Genomic DNA, 21,525 nt, shown 5'->3' on the forward strand with positions numbered 1-21,525 from the left:
ACGGGGATCTCTGCCCATACAGAATCAGAACGATTCAGGCTGTAAGGGGGACATGAATGCAGAAGTGGTTGGCAACAACCAGCATAGATTTTCCAAAGGCAAATGGTGCTTGACCAGGTTGATTGCCTTGAAGAATGGAAAAACTGGCTCTGTGGATGAGGAGAGAGAGAGAGAATTGTTACTCACCTTGATTCCATCGAGACTTTCAGCACAGTCTCCCAATGCATCCTTGTAGACAGATTGATGTGAGATAGATTGAGAAAGAGGACTATAAGCTGGACTGCCCACTGGGCTCCCAGGCCTAAGAGGTGATGATATCAGCAGTGCAAAGTCCATCTGGCATCGAGTTAGTAGCAGCATTCTGCAGGGTCTTTATTAACAGCCCAGCCGACAGGACAGAGTCCACCCTCAGCAAATTCATGGAGGACATCAAGTTAGATGAGAGCATTTGACACATCAAAGGGGAGGGCTGGTATCTGGAGGGACAAATAGCTTAACAGAATCTTCATCAATTCCAGCCGTGGTGAATGGAAGGCCTTGCGCCTAGGATGGAATAGGCCCCTGCACGTGAGACAGCCTAAGCTCCACAGCGTTGTGGGCTGGGGACCAACTGGCTGGGGAGCAGCTTAGATGAAAAGGACTTGGGGTCCCTGATGGGCAGTGGACTGAGCACGGTGTCACCACGCACACTGACTGCAACAAAGGCTAACGGCCAACTGGGCTGTACCGACAGGCGCAGGTCAAGGGAAGTGATTCTTCACCTTTACTTGTTACATCAACTGGTGGTGTAATGTACACCACACTTTACTCGTTACACCACATGTGGAATCCTGGTCCAGTTCTGGGCCCACCAATGTAAGAAAGATATAGATAATATTGAGCAAGTTCAGCAGAAGGCCATCAAGATGCTTGGGGGCTGGAGTACCAGAGCTATGAGGACAGGCTGTGGGAACGGGGCTTGTTCAGCCTAGAGAAGAGATGGTTTCGGAGGGGCTTCATTGTCCATGGATACACCATGCACTGGAGAATACTACCAGAGCTGCAAGGGACATCTCAGGGTGAATGATAATTAGATATAAAAGGGAGAAACAATACAAGGACCCTATTCCCACAGTAAGAGACTAGATATATAAAGTTTCCTTCAGTGTCTTTGTGGACAAATCTGTATTTTCTCACTAGAGTAAAATAAGGGTGGGTGTCAGAATTAGGAAAATTTATACTAGGAGAGTGGATGAAGCACAAAAAATTAAGACAAATATACGCTTTAGGTTTTGCTTTTTACACTCTTTTGCTATTCTTGTTTATTTAGGCTTTTACTGAAAATGGTTAATTAATAAAGGAGAACAGTTACTTTACTGTATGCTTTACAACTGGTAAAATTTTAATATTTTTGCAAACAAAAGGAAAAAATGAAGTTTAATGTTTTGACTAAAGAACTCTGCAACTCACAACATCTAGAAGTCTTTAAAAACAATGCCCCCATTTATACACATTTAATAATATTTTAAAAAGAATAATACTTTAAAATACAATAATGAAAAAAATGGTGACAATCCTGTGCTGTTTTACATGTGCATTCATCACTGAGTGGTGCAAACATACCATTTTCATCAAGACTTTAATATAGCTTAAAAAATGCAATGTGCATTGAACATACAAATTAACCAAATGAAAATGTGTATGTATTAACCTACCTATTTCCGTTTTAAAATATTGAAAAATGAAGATAAAAAATATTGAAAGCAACAAGTCAAACAATTGACTGGAATTCATACAGCTAGCACAACAGCAGAAGAACCTGGTGTGGGTTTTTCTGGGTTGATGCAGAAGAGTATATTTAGCATACTAAATATATGTCTGCAGTGACATATATATATATGGCTGCATTCCAAGATTCTACAAAGGGTCCAGGTATCTCCAAAGTTACACAGTTCCTGAATGAGAAGGCTCCTATAGCCAGCTCCCATTTTCTGTATTTTCAACTGCAGCATTTTTTTCCTGAACTGTTCCATTTGCATTTCTTGTTTCTTCTAGAACTACTACTAAACTTGACAGAGTTGTGTGAGGGTCAAGCAGTTTCAGAAGAGGTATGTCCACCCTTCTTTCTTGGAAGACACGGTTCTGAATTGTCATAGCTAACATAGAGTCTATGCCCAATGATGAAAGTGATGTATTCATGGTTAGTTCATCTACGTTCACTTGGATAAGGTCACTCACCAGTGAGATGATATAGTCTTCAGATTTGATTAAGGCAGTATCCTGGACTTGGGTTTCCTCAGCAGTTTCAAGCTTGTTCCCAAATTCTTCTGATAGAAGTGTTATGAAGCGACTTTTGAATGAAAAAATCCGAGAAAAAACATGATGCAATAAAGTTTGGAAGTTTAATTTGACAACAGCTTGCTGCGGGTTATTCATAAGTAAGCTCTTCCTGAGATACTCATGAATCTCAGGCACTTGCAGAACATTTATGCCCTTGGATCCCAGAATGTTCTGAATATGGTTTTGATTGAGCAGTATGCCAACATTCAAAGCACCCCAGTTAATGGACTGTCCTGAAAGCCCACAGTTTCGCCTGTAGAGGCAGAAGACATCCAAGAAAGAGTTTGCAGCTGCATAGTTGGCCTGGGTGGAATTTCCCAGAAAGGAAGAAACAGAGGAGTAGCACACAAAGTAGTCGAGCTCCTGGCCTCTGGTAGCCCAATGAAGATTTAAGGTCCCTGCTACTTTTGGGCTCAGCACTTCCCTAAAGTCGGCCAACTTCAGAACTTCAAGATGGCCATCGTGTAAAGCAACAGCACTTTGAAATACACCTTTGATCGGAGCCCCTGCAAAGATGTTTGCAATGGACTGGAAAGCTTTCTCAACATCACTGGTCGAAGTAACATCACACTGCACAAACACTACTTTGCTCCCTTTATACTGCTGCTGCAAAGCCTTCAGCTCTTCTTGCTTCTCATTGCTTGGAACTCTCCTGGAGAGTATCGCAATACAACCTCCTCCACCCTCAGCTATGAATTTCACCGTTTCAAAGCCAAGTCCAGTGAGCCCCCCAACAACTACATAAACAGCACGCTGCTTAAACAGCTTCTTCTGGGGTTCATGCAATGGTATGTCTGAAAGCATGGTGATGTCCCTCTGCCTTCTCAGTACAGCAAGTGGAACAGATTTGCAGGTAAAATAGGACGTCACAGAGTTTATCCTTTCAAAGGTCTCAGTCTGCTGAAAAACAGAACCTGACAGATGTTTAAACTGTTTTATATCCATGGACTGGATCCACGCATGCACAGTCTTTTGCAATTCTTTTAGAGGTGCTTTCTGGAAAATGGTGGCAGGCGTAATTATATGAAAGCTGATATCTTCATGATCAATTTCACTGACATTCCAGACACGTTCAGGCTGTTGGTTGCCGCACACTATCACCACATCTTTAAGAAAGTACATGTGGGCCAGATCCTCCTGAGACAGTCTGTTTACTGGAGGAAGAACAACAAGGGCATTGCATAAGTTTATATACTGGAACTTATCAGGAGTGGGCCTCACAAGTACTGTTCTCCAACCCATCTCTTCTGCTGCTGCAGAAAGAACATGGCAGAAGACTGATGATGGCTCTGTAGAAATAATACCCACTGTTCTGCCATGTTTCCCTTTGGGTAACCTCTGGCTGAAGATTTCCCATGCGATGATGAAGTATGACAGACAAGGGACATTCTGAAAGAATGGGAACTTCTTTACACTGAAACAAACTGTTCCTGGAATCTGAACTCTGGATGATGCCGCAACTGGATAACATGAAACCACGTGATCTCCCACTTTAACTTTCTTCACATCGGTGCCTATTGCAGTTACTGTGCCGCTGAAATCAAGAGCTAAAAGTCTGTGTTTTTCTACCGCTTGTGAATTCCAGTACAGTGTATTACCAAAGTTACGACTAGAAATACTAATGGGAAAATAATCTTCTGAGTGGAGACATATTTTATCCACTTGAATTTCAACTCTCTGTTTGTCAAGTTGAGTAGTGGTGGTGCTGGCTGGTAATTCAGCAGTGCTGGTGGATAATTCAGCAGACAAGTCTTTTGCTGTGTACGGATCAGAAGTGTACAAAGTGAATGTTTCTGATTTCTGGAGGGATCTTACGGGTTGGCTGTAATCTGCATCTATGAAAGGTGTGCGTCTGATTTCAGCCACATAAATTCTTCCTTGGCTGATGTAAACTTCTGGATAGTTCTCACCTTTGTATTTGACAAGAACATCTGCTAGCACCGAGATGTCCAGGGAATTGGAAGAGCTGAGGTCAATCAACTGAAATGTGATTTCTGGAACTTCAACGACACAAGTTCTGGTCATACCATACAATGCAAACCCACAGTTAACGTGGTCTACGAATCTTTCTGTTGATCTGTAGGTGATGACTCTGATTGAAGAGCGGGACTTTTTCTCTCTTAATGCCACAACAACTTGGCGATAGGCTTCACAACACTTTGCCAATTGGTCTACCACTTTGCTTGGGAAATTTTCATTTAACTTTTGAACTCCCCACAGGAACAGAATTTCATCATAATCCTCAACCTCTGCTCTCATTTTATTCTGTGAGTGGCCTTCCAAGAGGGCTTCCCAGTCTTCACACATAACATATCTTGAATCAGGATGCAAATATTTTTTTAGCTGCTCAGCTATCCCAAATTTGTCAGCAAACACTAGGACTCTGAGCATAGCCCCCAGATGTCCAATTGTCTGTGGAAGAGAGGCTTCCTTCCACTTGTTTTCAAACATGAACTCATTGTCTCTGTAAGATGTTTGCTTCATGAAAGTGATGGCAACGCGCTTGAGTTCAGCCAAAACAGAGCCACGTTTATCCATAAAGCATCCACAGACCTCTAGGCTGTTCCCAATGGATTTGCTTGTTCTCATGTATATCATCATTTCTTCCTCCAGCGGTCGGAGCACCACCAGGCTGCCTATCCCTGAAGGAAAGCCTGCTCTGGACTGGAATGTCCTTGAGGTCATGACAGCGGTCATCTGCAGAAAACAGTCAAGCAGCACTGGGTGGATACAGTAGTTGTACATCTCTCTGACGGTCTCCTTGTTCACCTTGATGCTTGTAATAGCTTCCTTTAGTTCCTGACAGCAATGCACATCACTGAGCTGCCTGAATACTGAACCATACTGAAAGCCAACCTGAGACAGTGCTTCATAAACCTCCCCTCTGCTAATCACTGACCTGCATCTTTGATAGATGTCTTGAAAGGAGATGGTGCTTTCCTCCACCACAGCTTCAGGCCCCTTTGTAACCTGGCCAGCAGCATAAACTGCGTTGGAGGAAGAGAGTATCTCGAACACTGTCACTGCTTTTTGCGGACTCAGCTTGATACTCAAGACTTGGGGAGTCTGTGTGAGAACACATGGTGCAGTAAAACTGATACTCATCTGGCAAGTACTCAGAGGTGCTTTAGGTCTTGAGCTGTTCATCACAGAGGCCAAACCAAGCTCCACATAAAAAGCACCAGGGACTAAAGCCACACCATTGTTCTTGTGCTCATATAAGTATGATGTCGTGTCCTCAGACAGCAGGCAGCCAAACTCCGTGTTGTCCCTGTTCATGCCATAAATCAGAGGATGACTGGTGCTGACAGCTGTTTGGTTTACTTGTTGATGGATATCCAGGTGAGCCATGAGTTTTTTGCGATCAAATTGATATCGCGGAATGGCCACTGGAACACTTTGATACCCATTATAAAAGTGCTGCCAGTTGGGATTATATCCCAGTTCAAACAGGTTTCCTACCAGGGTGAAGAGTGTCTGATACTCTGCATCAGTTTGCAAAGAAGAGAAGACTTTTGTGCCTTTTCCTAGAGTTTCCTTTATGCTTCGCTGTAATGCTCGGTGAGGACTTATTTCCACAAACACCATATTTTCTCTGTCTTTAGCTGCAGTCTTGATGGCTTGAGTGAAAGCAACAGGTTCACGAGTATGCTGGGCCCAGAATCTGCCCTGAGCAAAGTCCTTTTCAGAAGCAGCCACTCCTGTCAGCGTTGAAATCACTTCAATTTCACCCTTCTGTTTTTCTAAAGGCTGTATGGTCGCTTCCAACTCCCCAAGTATTGTATCCATGCTTGGGCTGTGGTACGCAGCTGGGACATTTAAAACATGAAGAAAGATGTTCCTCTGGCTGAAAGCTTGAGCTAAATCTCTCTGGACAGCATCCATGGAGTCTGAATTCCCAGACAAGGTGCAGGAAACTGGGCTGTTGAAAGCTGCAATGCACACCTTTCCCGAGTAGGGATGCAGACGTTCAGCAATCTCTTGAACAGGGATGTTTCCAACCACCAACATTCTGCCAGCAGCAGTCTTTGCCTGCAGCCTGCTCCGGTGATGAATCAGTTTGACTGCATCTGCCAGGGAAAGGTACCCAGCAAAATGCGCAGCAGCAACTTCCCCTACCGAGTGGCCAACAGCAGCGACTGGCTTAATACCCCAGTATTTCAGAAGGGAAGCTAAGGCAACCTGCAGGGTAAAAAGCAAGGGCTGGGAAAGCTCTGGATTCAACAAATCCTTTGGTCTATGACCTCTTGCTGGCAGGAGGCTGATGGGAGCGTGTTTCTGAAAAAGCGCTTCTATTTCCTTACACTTGTCTCTGAACACTGGCTCTGAGCTCAGCAGTGCCTCACTGAACTCCTTCAGCGTTACGCCGTTTCCACAGAACACAAACACCAGCTGTGGTTCCACCTTCGACATGGTGGGTTCAGTGCTCGCTGCCGACATAACCTCTTGCTGCAAGTGTTGGAGAGAATTTGTGACAAATGCTTTTCGGTACCTGTAGCTGGCGTGGCTTCTTCTGCAGGCAGACGTATAGGCCAGACTTGGCAGAGTTACAGAGTTCCTTGTGCTCAGCTGGTCAGCTGTATCGGCCATTGTCATCTGAAGGGATTTACTTGATGCTGCTGACAGCAGAACTAATTCAAGGGGTCTCTTAAAGGCAGGAAGAGGCTCTCGCTGCTTAACCTGCCTGACTACAACGTGAGCGTTCGTTCCTCCAAACCCAAAGCAGTTGATGCCAGCTACTCTCCCATACTCACTGGATTCTTCCCAGGGCTCTACAGTTGTGGGAATTGCAAGGTTTAATTTCTCTGTATCGATGCTGCTCATGTCCTTTGAGTAATGCAAGGATGGAACAATCTTTCCATGATGCATCATCAGAAGCACTTTGATTAACGCTGCTGCTCCAGCAGCCGATTCGGTGTGGCCAATATTTCCTTTCACTGAACCAATTTTCAGAATGGAAACTTGTGAAGACCTGTTTTTACAGATGACCCTACCTAGGCTTTCAGCTTCAGTAGGATCTCCAGCAGCAGTTCCTGTACCGTGTGCTTCAACGTACTGCACAACTGAGGGATCAACATGAGTTTCATAAATGCTGCGCAGTAACTTCTCTTGCTCTATTTGAGATGGCCTTGTGATAGGAGTCATGGACCTACCATTCTGATTTACTGCACTGATGTTTATAACACCCCAGATTTTGTTGTAGTCTTCCTTTGCCTGTTTCACAAAAAAAGTAAAATTATCTTTAATAATCTCATACTTTCTCCATATAGGAGAAAAAAACCCAAAACAACAAAACCAAGAACAGACGGTATGATACTAACTTTTAAATGCATGATCCCTTTCCCATGGTAGGGGAAGTGCATACGTGCTTAATGCTTAATAAATGCTTCATGAATCTGAAGCTTGAATTGGAAAATCTTTTCTGGAAAAGTAATTACTAGAGCTAAAGATACAAAATTCAAGTAAGCAACTGGTCTTGGTTTAGGCTGCTTCACAATCAGTCTTACCTTTTGCAGTGGTTTAAGGAAAACAACACCACAGCCTTCTCCCCTTCCATAGCCATCTGCCTTTTTGGAGAAGGGTTTGCTTATTCCCTCTGGAGAGATCATTTTTGCTTTACTGAGAGATACAAAGGTGCGGGGATCTATTATGCAGTTCACTCCACCGCAGATTGCTGCCTCACAATCTCCTGGAGTAAAACAGAAACATACTCATGTTGAGATGCCCAGGATGATAGACAGAAATAATAGCAATCCTAATTTCATTGCCCAGCATCTCTTCAGCCCCATTACCTGATTTAATTGCTCGCAAGGCATAGTGCAGAGCAAAAAGGAAAGATGAGCACGCAGTGTCAATAGCCAGCGATGGTCCAGTCAGATTAAATGTGAATGAGACCCTGTTAGCAGTAATGCTCATTGCTGTTCCGGTACCATCATAATGATTTATTTCACTCACTGCTCTGCTTGTTACGATTTCATAGTCTCGATTCATAAGACCTGTAAAAATACCAAATATGTGTCATGCTAATCCAAGTGAACAAAAGTGGTGTACAGCTCTAAACCTGATGGCGTGTTTTGGTTTTCCAATAGTAAACTACATGACATCAGTGTTCCTCTGGTGAAACTTCACTTCAGCGCAAGTCAAAGGCAAAACTCTCAGCCATTTCCCTTGGACCCAAGATACACAAAAATACCTAACGTTTGAAATTTCTACCTACATAGTAAATGACAAGCCTTTCCTGATGGCTTAGCTCATTGTATGATGCAGTTGAGCTCTGTGTAGCCTGCTGAGACCCCTGTATCTCTGAGAGAGGTTGTTTTGATTTAGCTATGGGAGTATATATTAAGAAGTTACAATGAAGATAGCTGGGATATAAATGTACAAGACATTAGCTTCAATTCCTCAGATGTACCAAGTTGAAGGTCACAGCATAAGCTACACATGATGCTTTTTATTAATCTTTGGTTTGCTCACTCTTATCCAGTAAGACAGACAGAAATAGAGAAGAAGAACAACAGGGCCTGTGAGAGGAGTTGTGTCCTCTGTTCTGAGAACACATGCTTAAAATACAGTGGATGCCCAAGTCCCTGGGCATGTGGAACATGCAGGGTCTCTATTCAGAAAGCAAGGAATACTCGGCTCTGTGGAAGAAGAGCATGTCTCAGACTAAAAGGTAACCTAAAGAGTTTGACCTTATAGTTATGTGACCCTAACTATGCCAGAAAACTCCTCTTAAAAGATACACAGATTACACCAGTAAAAATGTGCTGTTGGTCTAGCTCCTTACCTAAATAGTATAGAACGGAATACAATGGTTCAGTTGGAAGGGACCTACAACGATCACGCAGTCCAACTGCCTGACCAGTGCGGGGCTCACCCAAAGTTAAAGCATGTTAAAATGCCTCTTACACACTGACAGGTGTGGGGCATTGACCTCCTGCAGCCTGTTCCAGTGTTTGACCACTCTCTGTAAAGAAATGTTTCCTAATGTCAAGTCTGAACCTCCTCTGGCACAGCTTTGAACCATTCCCACACATCCTGTCATAGGATACCCAGGAGAAGAGACAGGCACCTCCCTCTCCATCTCCCCTCCTCAGGGAGCTGTGAAGAGCAGAGTTCACCCCTCAGTCTCCTGTTCTCCAAACTAGGCAGACCCAAAGTCCCTAACCACTCTTCACAGAACATGCCTTCCAGCCCTTTTGCCAGCTTTGTTGCCCTCCTCTGGATGCCTCCTTTTTAAACTGTGGGGCCCAGAACTGCACGCAACACTCCAGATGAGGCTGCACCAGTGCTAAATACAGTGGGATAATCGCCTTGTTTGACCAGCTGGTTACACTATATTTGATGCACCAGATCCCTTTCTGCTGGGCTGCTGTCCAGCTGCTCCTTTCCCAATTTACACATGTGCTCGGTGTTACTCCGTCCCAGGTGCAGAAGAATCCAGCATTTGGTTTTGTTAAATTTCATGCCACTGAGGACTGCATAATGCTCCAATCTATCTAGATCCCTCTGCAAGGCCTCTTGTACCTTGAGTCAACAGCACATCACAATTTATTATCATCAGCGAAGTTACTAATGGTGCATTCAACTCCTGCATCCAGATCATTGATAAAAATGTTGATTTGCACTGGCCCTAGAATTGAGCCCTGAGGAACACGGCTGGTGACTGGTCACCAGCCAGATGTAGCCCCATTCACTACAACCATTTGACCCCTTGCTGTTCAGCCAGCACCCAGTGCACCGTGTACCTGGTCATCACACAATTGGACTTGTCCAGAAGGATGCTGTGAGGGAAAGTATCAAAAGCCAGAAAGATGACATCCACTGCATTCCCTTCACCCACTAGGTGGGTGACCTTGTTGCAGAAGGCTAGCAGATTAAACAGAACTTTCCCATCGTGAACCCGCATTGTCTGTGCCTGATGATTGCACTTTACATGTCTTTCAACAGCACCCAGTACAATCTTCTCCATAACTTTTCCAGGTACTGAGGTAAGCAGTTGGACAAGTGCACCTTGCCAGCATACTAATATCTACATGAGGATTTCTGCTGGTTTAAAAGGATCTTAGCTTAAGAGTATCATTCCTAGGAAGGGCTGGCTTGGGGAGGCAGTTTAATTGTTTCCTGCTTCAACTTCGGTGCCTAAAGACACTAAGAGGAGCACCTAAAGCAGATATGTGGATTATATCATGAACTTCTAGAGTAGCCTATTAATTCTTAGCAAAGGTAACCAGTAATATCATAGCACAGCAGCCTTAGATCTACAGTGTTAGATATGTATATAAAGTTTATGAAGGAGTGCGCCAACCTTTGTGAGGTTTGAACATACTCTCTTCACCATGAAATTTGCATCTTACCAACAAAAACACCTGTTTTGGTGCCACTGACAGCTTCTACAGGGACTCCTGCATCCTCCAGGGCTTTGTATGTGCATTCAATCAGTAACTTCTGCTGTGGATCCATGCGTTCAGCTTCCATATTATTAATCCCAAACAGGTGGTTGTCAAATGAATTAAATCTGGAATACACAGACCAGAAAATGGTACAACATATATACAATATGCATTTACTTCTAGACTCAGAGCACACATTTTCTGCAATGTCATGAAAAGTGAAGCAGAACTGGGGTTTAGCCCACAGTGCCCATTTATGACATTCAGAAGAAAGTGTTCATGGGTCAAGGATATTTTATGTCCCACCACAAAACATGTTTTTTTATCAGTGATTCTGCATTTCACAGTTATGAGCCCAGTCCTAGAATTTTTTATTCATGTGGTCATTCCACCAGACTCCTTAATTCTCCACTTACCAACAGGACCCCTCAGACTGTGAAAATTTGCAGAATGAGACTCCCTCTGCTGTAGTGTGGGTTTACCCAGCAGGTTTTAAACAAATATTGTCTTCTAAGTTATTTTAAGGAAATATAGACCAATGCTTTACAATTTAAAGTTAGTAAGTAGAGGATCAGCTCAGATGTTTCCGAGAGATACCCATACTTCTCTAATAATAAATAAGAAATACCTTATGTGCATATGTGTGTCTATCTTTGAAAAAATCTTCAAAATAGGTCCATGCTTACAAAAGACCAAGCCCAGGCTTAATCTTGTATCCCAAGATCAGATTGGTATGGCCGCTTATCATTTCTTCATTTCAGTGGAGAATTCAATATCTAACATGGGACTAATCACTGAAGTAATTCTGGGTCCTACGGTTCAAACCTGCTAAGTATTATTCTCAAGAGGCAGTAAGATTTCTTCTGTGAATGTGAACTTCTCACTTGAATAAAGGTCTATAGCCTAAGGATTTAAGATGAATGTGGATTTAAAACAAAAGCTAGCTTATGTTGACCTTACTGTAATTTGCTATTCTTCACATTAATCATAACCCCCATACAGCTGTACCCATGTGTCTGGGATAATTTGACATGAGACATGAGGAGACAAGTGAAGGGACGCACGCTGCAGTTTGCTTCTCCAGATTTTCTCTTTACACTGGTATCTTTACCTGATACTTGTACATATATAATCCCTCAGTATTATGGAGGAGGGACTCAAAATAAAGGAAAAGTTTCTCTTTTTTTTAAGACATGACAGTATGAGCCTAGAGAAAAGCAAGGTTATTATGAAATTATTAATAGTCCAGGTTTACAAGCAAGCGTAACACTCAAATTAAGCATAAGATCCCCTTCTTGACTATCTAGCAAAACCAGACTTCCTTATTTTGACTCTAAACTGTCACACCTGCACATGAATTAGAGCTACTTGTCCCTATAAGCACAGGATTAGGACCTGAGGTCCAGCAAGACTGGCTAACTTTCAGGCTGAAACTTGGAGGAGAATTACCAGGCAGTTCTTACAGCTCAGAGTCCATACTCCACCACCTTCCTCTGCAGTCCATAGTATTGTAGGCAGAATTAATTATTTGACAGGCTAGAGCCCACCCCAGATCCGGTATATACCCCCTCATGCATAATGCATGTGTACTTCTGTATATCCAAAATGCAGGCACCCCCATCACATGGTAGGGGACACCACCACATGGTGAGTATGCAAATACACGCTGGATCATGTAACCAAAGACTGTATGTGTTCCCAGCCATGTACGTGTGCCTAACACAGCCTGCAACTGCATTTGCTCATCGATGTCACTCACCAGGAATAGCTGCCATTTGACAACGGCACGTTCATCACGTGAGATAAAAGAAAGTCACTTCCTAGCTCTCCCTGTGCCCTGCAGCCTCTGAAGGGCTGGACACATTAGTCTAAGTGCAAAAAAAACCACCAAAAAAAGCCCCAAAAAAGCCACTAAACGGTGGCACAGCAGAGTAACAGACTCACTCATTGAGAAGAGCAGCTCGCGTTGTACATATTTTTCCTGGCTTGTTATCATCTGGATCATACCACTCTTTGGCATTAAATCTCTCAGGGGGGATTTCTACTGTGCAGTTTTTGCCTTCCTCCAGGACTTTCCAGAAACTGTCAATTCCATCACCTGTTGTGGAAAGGTTTTAGAGTAGATTAAATTATGTGCTCCCGCTCCCTGTGCAGATTCAGAATTGCACACTCAGTTACAAGGAACTCCAACATATAGATCTAGGTTGCTCGAGTAGAATGACCGCAGAAAGAAATGACCATTCTTTGGTGAGAGGAAATTCAAAAGCATGATTGATCCCCTCGCTGCTTGCCTAAAAGCAAAGGAACCCATCAAAATCCTTAACCTTCTGCTGTCCCCATTTCCCTACCATGCCACTGCATCTACGATATACATACATTATGTCCTTAATGGCCACACGGTTATCTCTACAGCACCACTCCTCAGGCATCTCCACTGGCAGCAAAAGGTCATCTCTGGACATCAGCTCTTGCAAGACAGACTGAGCTTACAAATACCAGGAAAATGCCAGAGGCATTATCCTGTGTCTCTAACACTAATGCTGGAAGGGCATCTAAATCAAACACAAAAATATGTGCATGTTCAACGCTGACAGAGCCCAACACCCCACTGCTGGATTGCGAGGGACCCTGCCTTCCTTACTGATTGAGATCTGGAGCTCCAGCTCCAGGCACTGTGGATATGTCTAGGCCCTCTTCTTAGCCCTGACACCAACTGACAGGGTGTCCACACAGTGGCCCACACTCCTCCTCTGCCCAGCTTCCCCTTCGCCCAGCGTACATGGCGGCCTGACCCGCCCTCACTCCGCCGACAGCCCCTTGCAGGTGCTGGCCTGTGGCATGGCCAGGCATCGACCAGGACAGCTCTTAAACTGGCGTGGGGCAGTGCTGGGCTGGGGGCTGTGCCAGCAGTGGGTCACAGTGATTGCAGGGTGGCATTCCCACCTAACCCATGGTTGGCCAGTCCATCGTCACAGGCACGGCCTCAGCCACCAGCCGGACACAGGGTAGTTTGACAGCTCCCATCCCAAAATGGTTCTTCTGAGGCAAGTTCAGAAGTGCAGTTCTGAGCATGCACAGTGCAGGATCAGGACACGTGTTGCCTTACTGCACAGCAACGTAATTAAGAGCAATGTTTCTGAAAAGAGCCCCTTTACTGGCACGTCTGGACCAACAAATGGCTTGCACCAAATTAGTATTTAGTGCTCGGGCAAGAGACTGCTGCCACATATTTACTAGCACTTTACTAGATTCAGAACCATTCGTGTCTGCTCACAATTAGCTATGGGCCACATAGTTATCAGCGCACCGCATACACCTAGCGAACCTTGGACAAAGTGAAGCTGGGTACTGAAATGTGGTGAGGGCAAGAAAGGAGCATGGAAAGGGAGAGACCAGCATGGTCACCTTCAAGGCTCAATGACTCACAAAGACAGAACTGTATTCCACTCCCTGGATTACTTTGGGATTTTTGTAATCCATATCTATCTAATGTAAACAGTACTGGCAGTTTGACACTGGCATCCTGGACCTAGAAATTTCTCTCATCGCAGTCTAAACATTTCCACCCATCTAATCTCAGTTAACCATCTAATCTCAGAATACAATCAACCATCACTTTCATAGGGCTTAATTGTAATTTTAAGACTGTAAAGGCCCAAGAAGGTAAATATGAGACTACTGTAATATACTCTGTTGTCTTTTATTACGGTAGGCAGCATCTGTTCTTTACTGAAGTCAGTTTCCCATCTTGTACAAGAGGCAGCGTTTAGGTGTGTATTTGTAAGAGGCAGAATCTGACTAGACACAGATGCATTTATCTAGTGCTGCTCTCTTCTGGGACCCTTCAAAATGAATACTCTAATGAAGCAGGAACCTTCTTTCAGGAAGGCCCAACCTACTTATATTACAGGCTCTCGGTCTGTCCTGTCCCTATGGATGCATAGTCCTGCAAGAATGCAGAATCATCCAGCTGGTGTACGTGCAGAACGTTCAAATCATCCCAGACCCATCTAGGTCATTTGTGTGAGTTCCTTGAGTGCAGCTCAATGGCCTGCCCACAGCCAGCACTGCAGGTCTGTCTGTCAGCAGACAAATTTGAACCAGTTTCCACCGCAGCATGACCTTTTAAAGACATCCTACAAGCAGCAAAGCAACAAAATATACAGAAGTAAGGGAGGAACGTACTGTTTTTCTCCATTTCAACATTAATAAATGACTTGTGCTTTTCAGTGTTCACTCAGCAGTCTACTTTGCTTTTACCCAAAACTTACCTCCTGGAAAGTTGCATCCTATTCCCACAATAGCAATTTCATCTGCAGTGTCGATCTCCATCTCCTGGGCTGCACAACACAGGTATAAGCATCAGCCAGCTCAAACAATTATTTGTTTATCATTAAATATATATTAGGTTAAAAAGTGATCTTCCCACAAACGCACATACTTGTTCAAAGCTTGATTAGTCTTTAACAAGCTATTATTGGTTGTGATGACACTCCCTACAGGTAACCAGGGCTTCATGGTATTTTCCTTATTGTTTCTACTTCTGGAGGAAACCCCCTAACTCCCTCTTCACAGACACTTCCTTCTTACTGTTTAACCTCTGCTCCTCCTGCCACCAGCCGACCTGCTCTTGTGCCTCTCCCTGGATCAGTCCCGCTTCACTTCTTGCGAACAGAAGTGAACTGTGCATTGACCAAGGCACACTTCCAGCTCTATCCTCTCTATCCTATTCATGAAGCAAACCTCCCAAACAGTGTCTGAAAATCGCCAGTTAAAATCAGACCACCTAAAAGGCAGCAGACGACCAAGTAGCTGAAGGAACAAAAGGTGTGTCTTCCACACCCTGGAAAAGTGCCTGGGAAGAAAAACCTTCAGAGCTCTGCCTTGCTGGATCCCAAGGCTGCCTAGCTTTTGTCCAAATCAGCCTCCTCTGTAGTCAGAGGTTAACCCCCACAGACCGCGCTCAAAGCCATGAACAGCTACAGGGTCTCTCTCTTCCTGACAACGTGGCAGCCCCACCACAGCCATACAAATAACTGGCCTTTCAGCTCATCTGCAGCCCCCGCAGGGAAAGCTTTTTGTTGTGAAGCAACTCAAACTAAAATATAAATTGTTTTCAGCAAAATTAGATGGCAAAGAAAAAAATTGTTTGGGACCAAATTGAATACCTCAGTGTAGAATTTAAAGCTATTTTTTTCCTTAATTATGGGAAGGGAACATGTGAGATCAAAATCAGTTCAGTTCATTGAATTAGAACTCACTAGGATGCCCACCTCAGAACCTTTTCGGTCCTCCTGGACTTGCTTCAACCCACAAAGAGGAGAAGGTTCCTGGGGAAAGAGATTTTGGGGGATTCTTGGCAGTAGTGATAGGTTTTCATCTTGGTGATATCACAGTAAGTCCCAAAGAGCCTTTCTCTGTTATTGAGTGACAGCAGTAAAGCAGAGGTGAGGCTGTTTTACAGCCCCACACATCACTCATAGTTACCATTTCTTGGAGATTTACTTTGAAATGTGAAATTAAAAATGACTGCTCAGATTCACACTTTGAAAGTTTACTTCTTGGTTCCATTAACTAGAACAGAGAAACTTGAAAGGCCACCTAGCTAAAACAAAGAGATCAGGATCTGGCTTTCTAGGATTAAATTCTATTTTATCAATAATATGCTACAAAAATTGTTTTCTTCTAGTTCTTTCAAAATTGTCTATAATTTCTACGTTTTTTATATTTTGAAATTAAATGTCATTGCTAAAGATGCAAAGCCCAACATAGATACTCGTATCACAAAGGTACTTTTAAGAATTGTTCCTAAGTTAGCACATAAATAGCATAGCATATAAAAATAAGGACCTCCCGATTATAACATAAAATATGTCTTTGGCACCTACAGAGCTATCCAGTGAGCTATGCAACTCTTACCTTATATCCTCCCAGCAGGGTGTACTAATAGGCTGAGTCTCAACAAGTTGTTTATATAGGATTCTGTGAGGTTTCTTATCCAAATACGCAACACCAAAATGTGGTTAAAATGTTAACGCCTTTCAAAGGAAAAAAAGCAAATGAGTCATGTCATTAGTCAGTGGCCCCGACTAAAGTTCAAAGCTGCCTCCCTGAAGTAGTAAATTCTTGATAAAATCAGGTTTTACACCAGGACCAGAGTAAAATCTCTATCTTATCTATTTTCTTCCGGTTAGCAAACAAATAATTGGCGATATTCTTGTGAGGAAATAGACCACACAAATTTTAGATCTTAAGAATATGATTTTAAAAACTGTCTTTAAAGTAACAACTCAATTTCGTTTGCTTTTAATATCAACAAAGCTGAACTAGGATATAAAGCCCCATGTATTTGTTGTAGGCACCATCTGTGAAAACTAAGCACAAACTACCTATAAACTTAAACCCAGAGTTTCATGTGATTCCACAGCTTCATTCTTCTATTGAGCAGGAGCATTTAAACATGAGAGCACAAAAAGCCTTGTCAGAAGACAAATAGTCCCAAAATATTTCTGAGTCCACCAGGCCATTAAAAGCAATATTGAGCTTTCTTTCTAAAAAATCCACAAGTAACCTCTGAAGGGATCAAGTCCAGTAGTCTCTGCTAGATGCCTTTTTAACTCTACCTCATCTGATTTCACCCCAACCGCCCAAACTTATCTTTCTCCTCTTCTGACTTTATAATGGAAACACCATGTTGGATGAGCCAGGAGAGTTCATATATGGTTAACGTTCTCCCTCATTGTGGGACCCACCGCTTTCCAAAGAGACAGCACAAATCCACTGTGCTGAGAAGAAACAGTTTATTCTGCTACAGAATAGCTTCGTAACCTGCTCTGAAAAGCTCAGATTCTGCTCTCCATTTCACAGCTCTAAATCTCAGCTCCTCACTTTTCTGAATTCTGAGGTTATTGGGAGTTACTTAATGAATTCTTTTAACTAAATTAACACACTTCTCTGACGTCCTTACTAGGCTGATGCACAAGATGGTTGGTCTGCAGCTGACTTGAGAATCCCCGTATTCCACGCGTGTCTAAAAAGCTCCCTTGTCAGTGCTGGTACCTTTAACATTCCCCTGGCAGAGCAGAGTGTGGGTTCATCAGATGAAGTAGGAATGCCCTGTGGAACCTCCAGTACACAAATTTCACAATTACCATCTGAAAGCAATAAATGCTAAGCTATATTTTGAGGTATTGGTTAGGTATTGGGAAGAATATTGACATGAATCCTGCACAACTGTGGCTATTAGTTTCAATGCAAGTTAAACCAATCTGAACAGCAGTGACCCAAACACAGTGTGAACAATACAAACACTAGTGCAGTACTAAGAAAGGGATGTTAATGTCATTGGTTCAAAACGTGAAACCTGTTTACAGTTATCAGTGCGTTGCCTGGGTGTTGATGACTTGCACTTGTCATCACGGAGTATATTTGTAAATCCAAAGCACTAATTGCTCAATCCTTCTGAGTAATGCCAGTAACAGAAATATGAACTAAGTATGGAAGCACATGTAGCAATATTGGATTGAGTCAACAATTATGGACATAGGCAGCCTATTTATAACCAAATTATAAGAAGTTGGTTTGTCATCCAGTTTATTACACATTTCACCTAAATTTAAAAGCTAAATGTTCAAAATGGAAACAATGAAGACCTGTCATATGGGAACCACTACATTTGCCTTGTTTCCCATGTCATTACTGTGCGCATTTCTGAACCAAACCTTTGGTTTGTTCTATCCAAACCTATGTCTGATAATTCCAAAAGGACAAATGAAATATGTGTGTATTTCCTTAGGTTTTCAAACCAACAATTACATCCTGCCAAGACTCAGATACAGGAAAACAGGTATTCATTCGCCTAGTCTTCATTATTTCAATCAAGTTTTTCCTGTCTTCTGGTGGGAAAACATGCATGAGTAAAGTTCCTGTGGGACTGGATTTATTTAATAGACAACACAGAGAAAAAGCAAAAAAGAAAGTCTCTTGGAAGGTTTTTAGTTCCAAGTAGGTATTAGGACAAAAACATTTGTGGGTTCTCTGCTTTCATCACGACACAAGACAGATTACTATGCAAATCACGAGATGTCGTTTCTTCACTGAAGCAGTGCTCTGACCAGCGAGAAGGTGGCAACACAAATATCTCATTCTGCATTACCATGAAAACCTAATAAGAAAAGGCACTGGCTCCTGGGCAAACCATTTTTTAATAAGTCAAATCTCAAGAATTAGCTTCATACATAATGATCATTAATGGATAATTACGTGTCATTGAATGAGAGTGCAGTATTTACCTTTTTCATTCTACATCTAGGAAATGTTACAGTACACTGTTATTATCACTGTCGTTACTGTTGACACCAAGCACAGCAGGGCTCTGCTACGCCAGGAGCTATACTAATCTATAGGGAAAAGAAGGGCCTCACCACAAAGAGTAATGTGTGTGGCAACCCCTAGTTCTTTTTGTTAGTTTCCAGTGCTCTGCACTATGGAACTAGAAGGAGCAAAAGGAAGAGAGTTTTCTGATAAAAAACATCTTACAAAGCATATGTTCACCTACCACTGTCAACAGGAAGATAACACAGACTGGATCCAAATAAAGATTTCAAGAGCTACCTCCAGATTTCAGTGAATGTTAGGCATTTCCAAGACTAATTTAATTTTAAAAAAACCAACAACCAAATTTGCTCGCCCAGCAGTCATCTAATCTGGAGGTGAACTGACAAGATTCCTCTATCTTCAAATTAAAAGATGCCTGAACTCTTCTTGTTGCCATCCTGTTCACACCCAAAAGTGCTGAGGGCTGGAAGAGCAAGCAACACATTCTAGGCAAGCCTAAGACACACTAGATGCTGTGTCCTCCTATGAGCTTAATCTGATTAGGAGACCCAGAGCACACCTATCTCAACCAACATGAGTGGGCCATTTCAAAACACAGCACTGACGACATTCATTTAGCTTTGTTTTGGTTGGCACTGGAGACGGTGACACACATTGTCAGCCATTAGCCAGAGCTAATTCATTGTTCACCATAATGAGGTTCCAAGTCATCTGTCCTACGGTACTCCTCTAGGCACCAGGGAATCACTAGGAAGGTTCTGTACTTTCTACCCTGAATTATTTTGTTACCTTAGTCAGTAACTGTTTCAGGTAAAACCCTTAGTCTTGATTGGGAACCAGAATCAATCATTTCCACCCCCAAAATGAACACCCTAGCTTCTAGGCTGCAGAGCCAAGCTCCTTTGTGCTTGCCCTCTTGACAACCTCTCCATTCTCCTTATGCAGCCACTCAGCTAAAGGGACTTGTATCCATGCTCTGTCCTTCCTGGGTAGGGGGTCTAACCAGTAAGATGCTGCTGATGCTACTGAAGAAGCTGGCACCTCTTTACCTGGTTGCTGTTCACTTCTTTTGAGCTCCAGATACACAGAAGTACCCATGTGCAGCCTGAAGTTAGGTATACAAAACATGAGATGATCATTGTCACCCTGAGATGTCATTTCCTCTACTTTTCTGGTAGGTAGGACTTCTTCCCACTCCTTAATCTCTGCATTTGTTGTTGTGCAGCCTTCAGAGGCTCCTGTTTCCTCATCCTTTAGCTTCTGGATTCACCGCTAAAGGCTGTAAGACTATGTGAGGAACCAGTATATTGATAATTGCCTTAAACATTGCTTAGTGCACAAATTCAAGCAGAGCTGGTGCAAAGCTGTTCTGCTCAAATCGGAGAGGAACTAACACGAGCTGCGCAAAGTCGGCCGCTCTTGCCTAACTGGGCAACCACAAGGTGGTACAGGATAGAGTGGCTTTAGGTCTCGCTAAGGCGAGATCTAGCTAGCGCTCCCTGGAAGAAACTTCTGCGGTAACATAAGGCAACTGCTCACGGGCAAGCAGGGGTTGCCTAGAGCCCTCACCACCACCGACGAGGACCCCCCGCGCCCACCGCTCAGGCTGGGCCGGCGCCGGCGGGGACTGCACCCACCATCGCTCCGCACGGGAAGGCGGAGGCGCCCCCTAGAGAGCATGAACCCCAGCTGGGAGCTCGGTGGGACCCGCCCGGGGCACCAGCGTGAAGGGGAGCAATGGGACGCCACTGGATCCACGGGTGGTGATACCTCTTTTCTCTCTCTCCCTCTCTTCTCTTTCCCTCTCCTCTCTTTCTTTTTATTGAATCATGACCAGATCTAAGCAACAACGTGTGGCACAGGACTTGCTTATCTGGTTAAAGTAATGACCATTGAGTGGTCGTATCTAACCACCTGTCTTGTACTTTGTGTTAATAAATCATAAAACTGGTTGGCTGGTATCATTTCACTTTATCTCAGTCCAAGGGAATCACAAACTCAGTCACTGGTCCCAAAGGGAGGGAGGTCATCCTAAACGACTCCTTTCAGATTGTGACAACCTATCAGCTAGGTGAGTGTCCACCACCAAAGTCTTACAGTGGTCCTACCCACCAAACAACAGTTTATCCCTCTTTCTGCCTATAGTCTTTCTTACAAACCCACAGTTCTCTTCAGCAAGCAAGGTCAAACTGACACAGGTCCCAGAGGTTTTGATTTACCCTTCCCTTCTCCCAGTAGAATCAGTGGGGGTCTACCAACAGAATTCAGACGGTGCTGGGAGTATTTGGAAATTTCTGCTCTGCTAGGGGAACCAAACAAAAAACATTACAAAAGGAGACCTGCAATATATCATGGTTCTAGCAAAAGAAATCACCCCCTTACTGACTCCAGCCCAGCCTACGATGACTGATAGTCGCCTGTTGGTTCCTGCAGGGCCTCCCTAGCCAGAAGTGCAAAGGCATGCTTATGTTTTTCT

At 43.5% G+C, this 21,525-nt stretch overlaps 1 protein-coding gene across 1 annotated transcript; it reads right to left on the minus strand.

The window, feature by feature from the left end:
• Positions 1-1,305: 1,305 nt before the first annotated feature.
• LOC102058099 (uncharacterized) lies at positions 1,306-15,047 on the minus strand. Its single transcript, XM_005442352.3, has 6 exons — positions 14,984-15,047; positions 12,657-12,810; positions 10,677-10,837; positions 8,112-8,315; positions 7,827-8,008; positions 1,306-7,533 (listed from the first exon to the last, which is right to left on the minus strand). The coding sequence occupies exons 1-6, from the start codon at positions 15,042-15,044 to the stop codon at positions 1,951-1,953; spliced, it is 6,345 nt and encodes a 2,114-aa protein (XP_005442409.1). The 5' UTR covers positions 15,045-15,047; the 3' UTR covers positions 1,306-1,950.
• Between the last annotated feature and the right edge of the window lie 6,478 nt (positions 15,048-21,525).

Source organism: Falco cherrug, chromosome 4 (genome assembly GCF_023634085.1).
Source record: "Falco cherrug isolate bFalChe1 chromosome 4, bFalChe1.pri, whole genome shotgun sequence".
Classification (NCBI taxonomy): Eukaryota; Metazoa; Chordata; class Aves; order Falconiformes; family Falconidae; genus Falco; species Falco cherrug.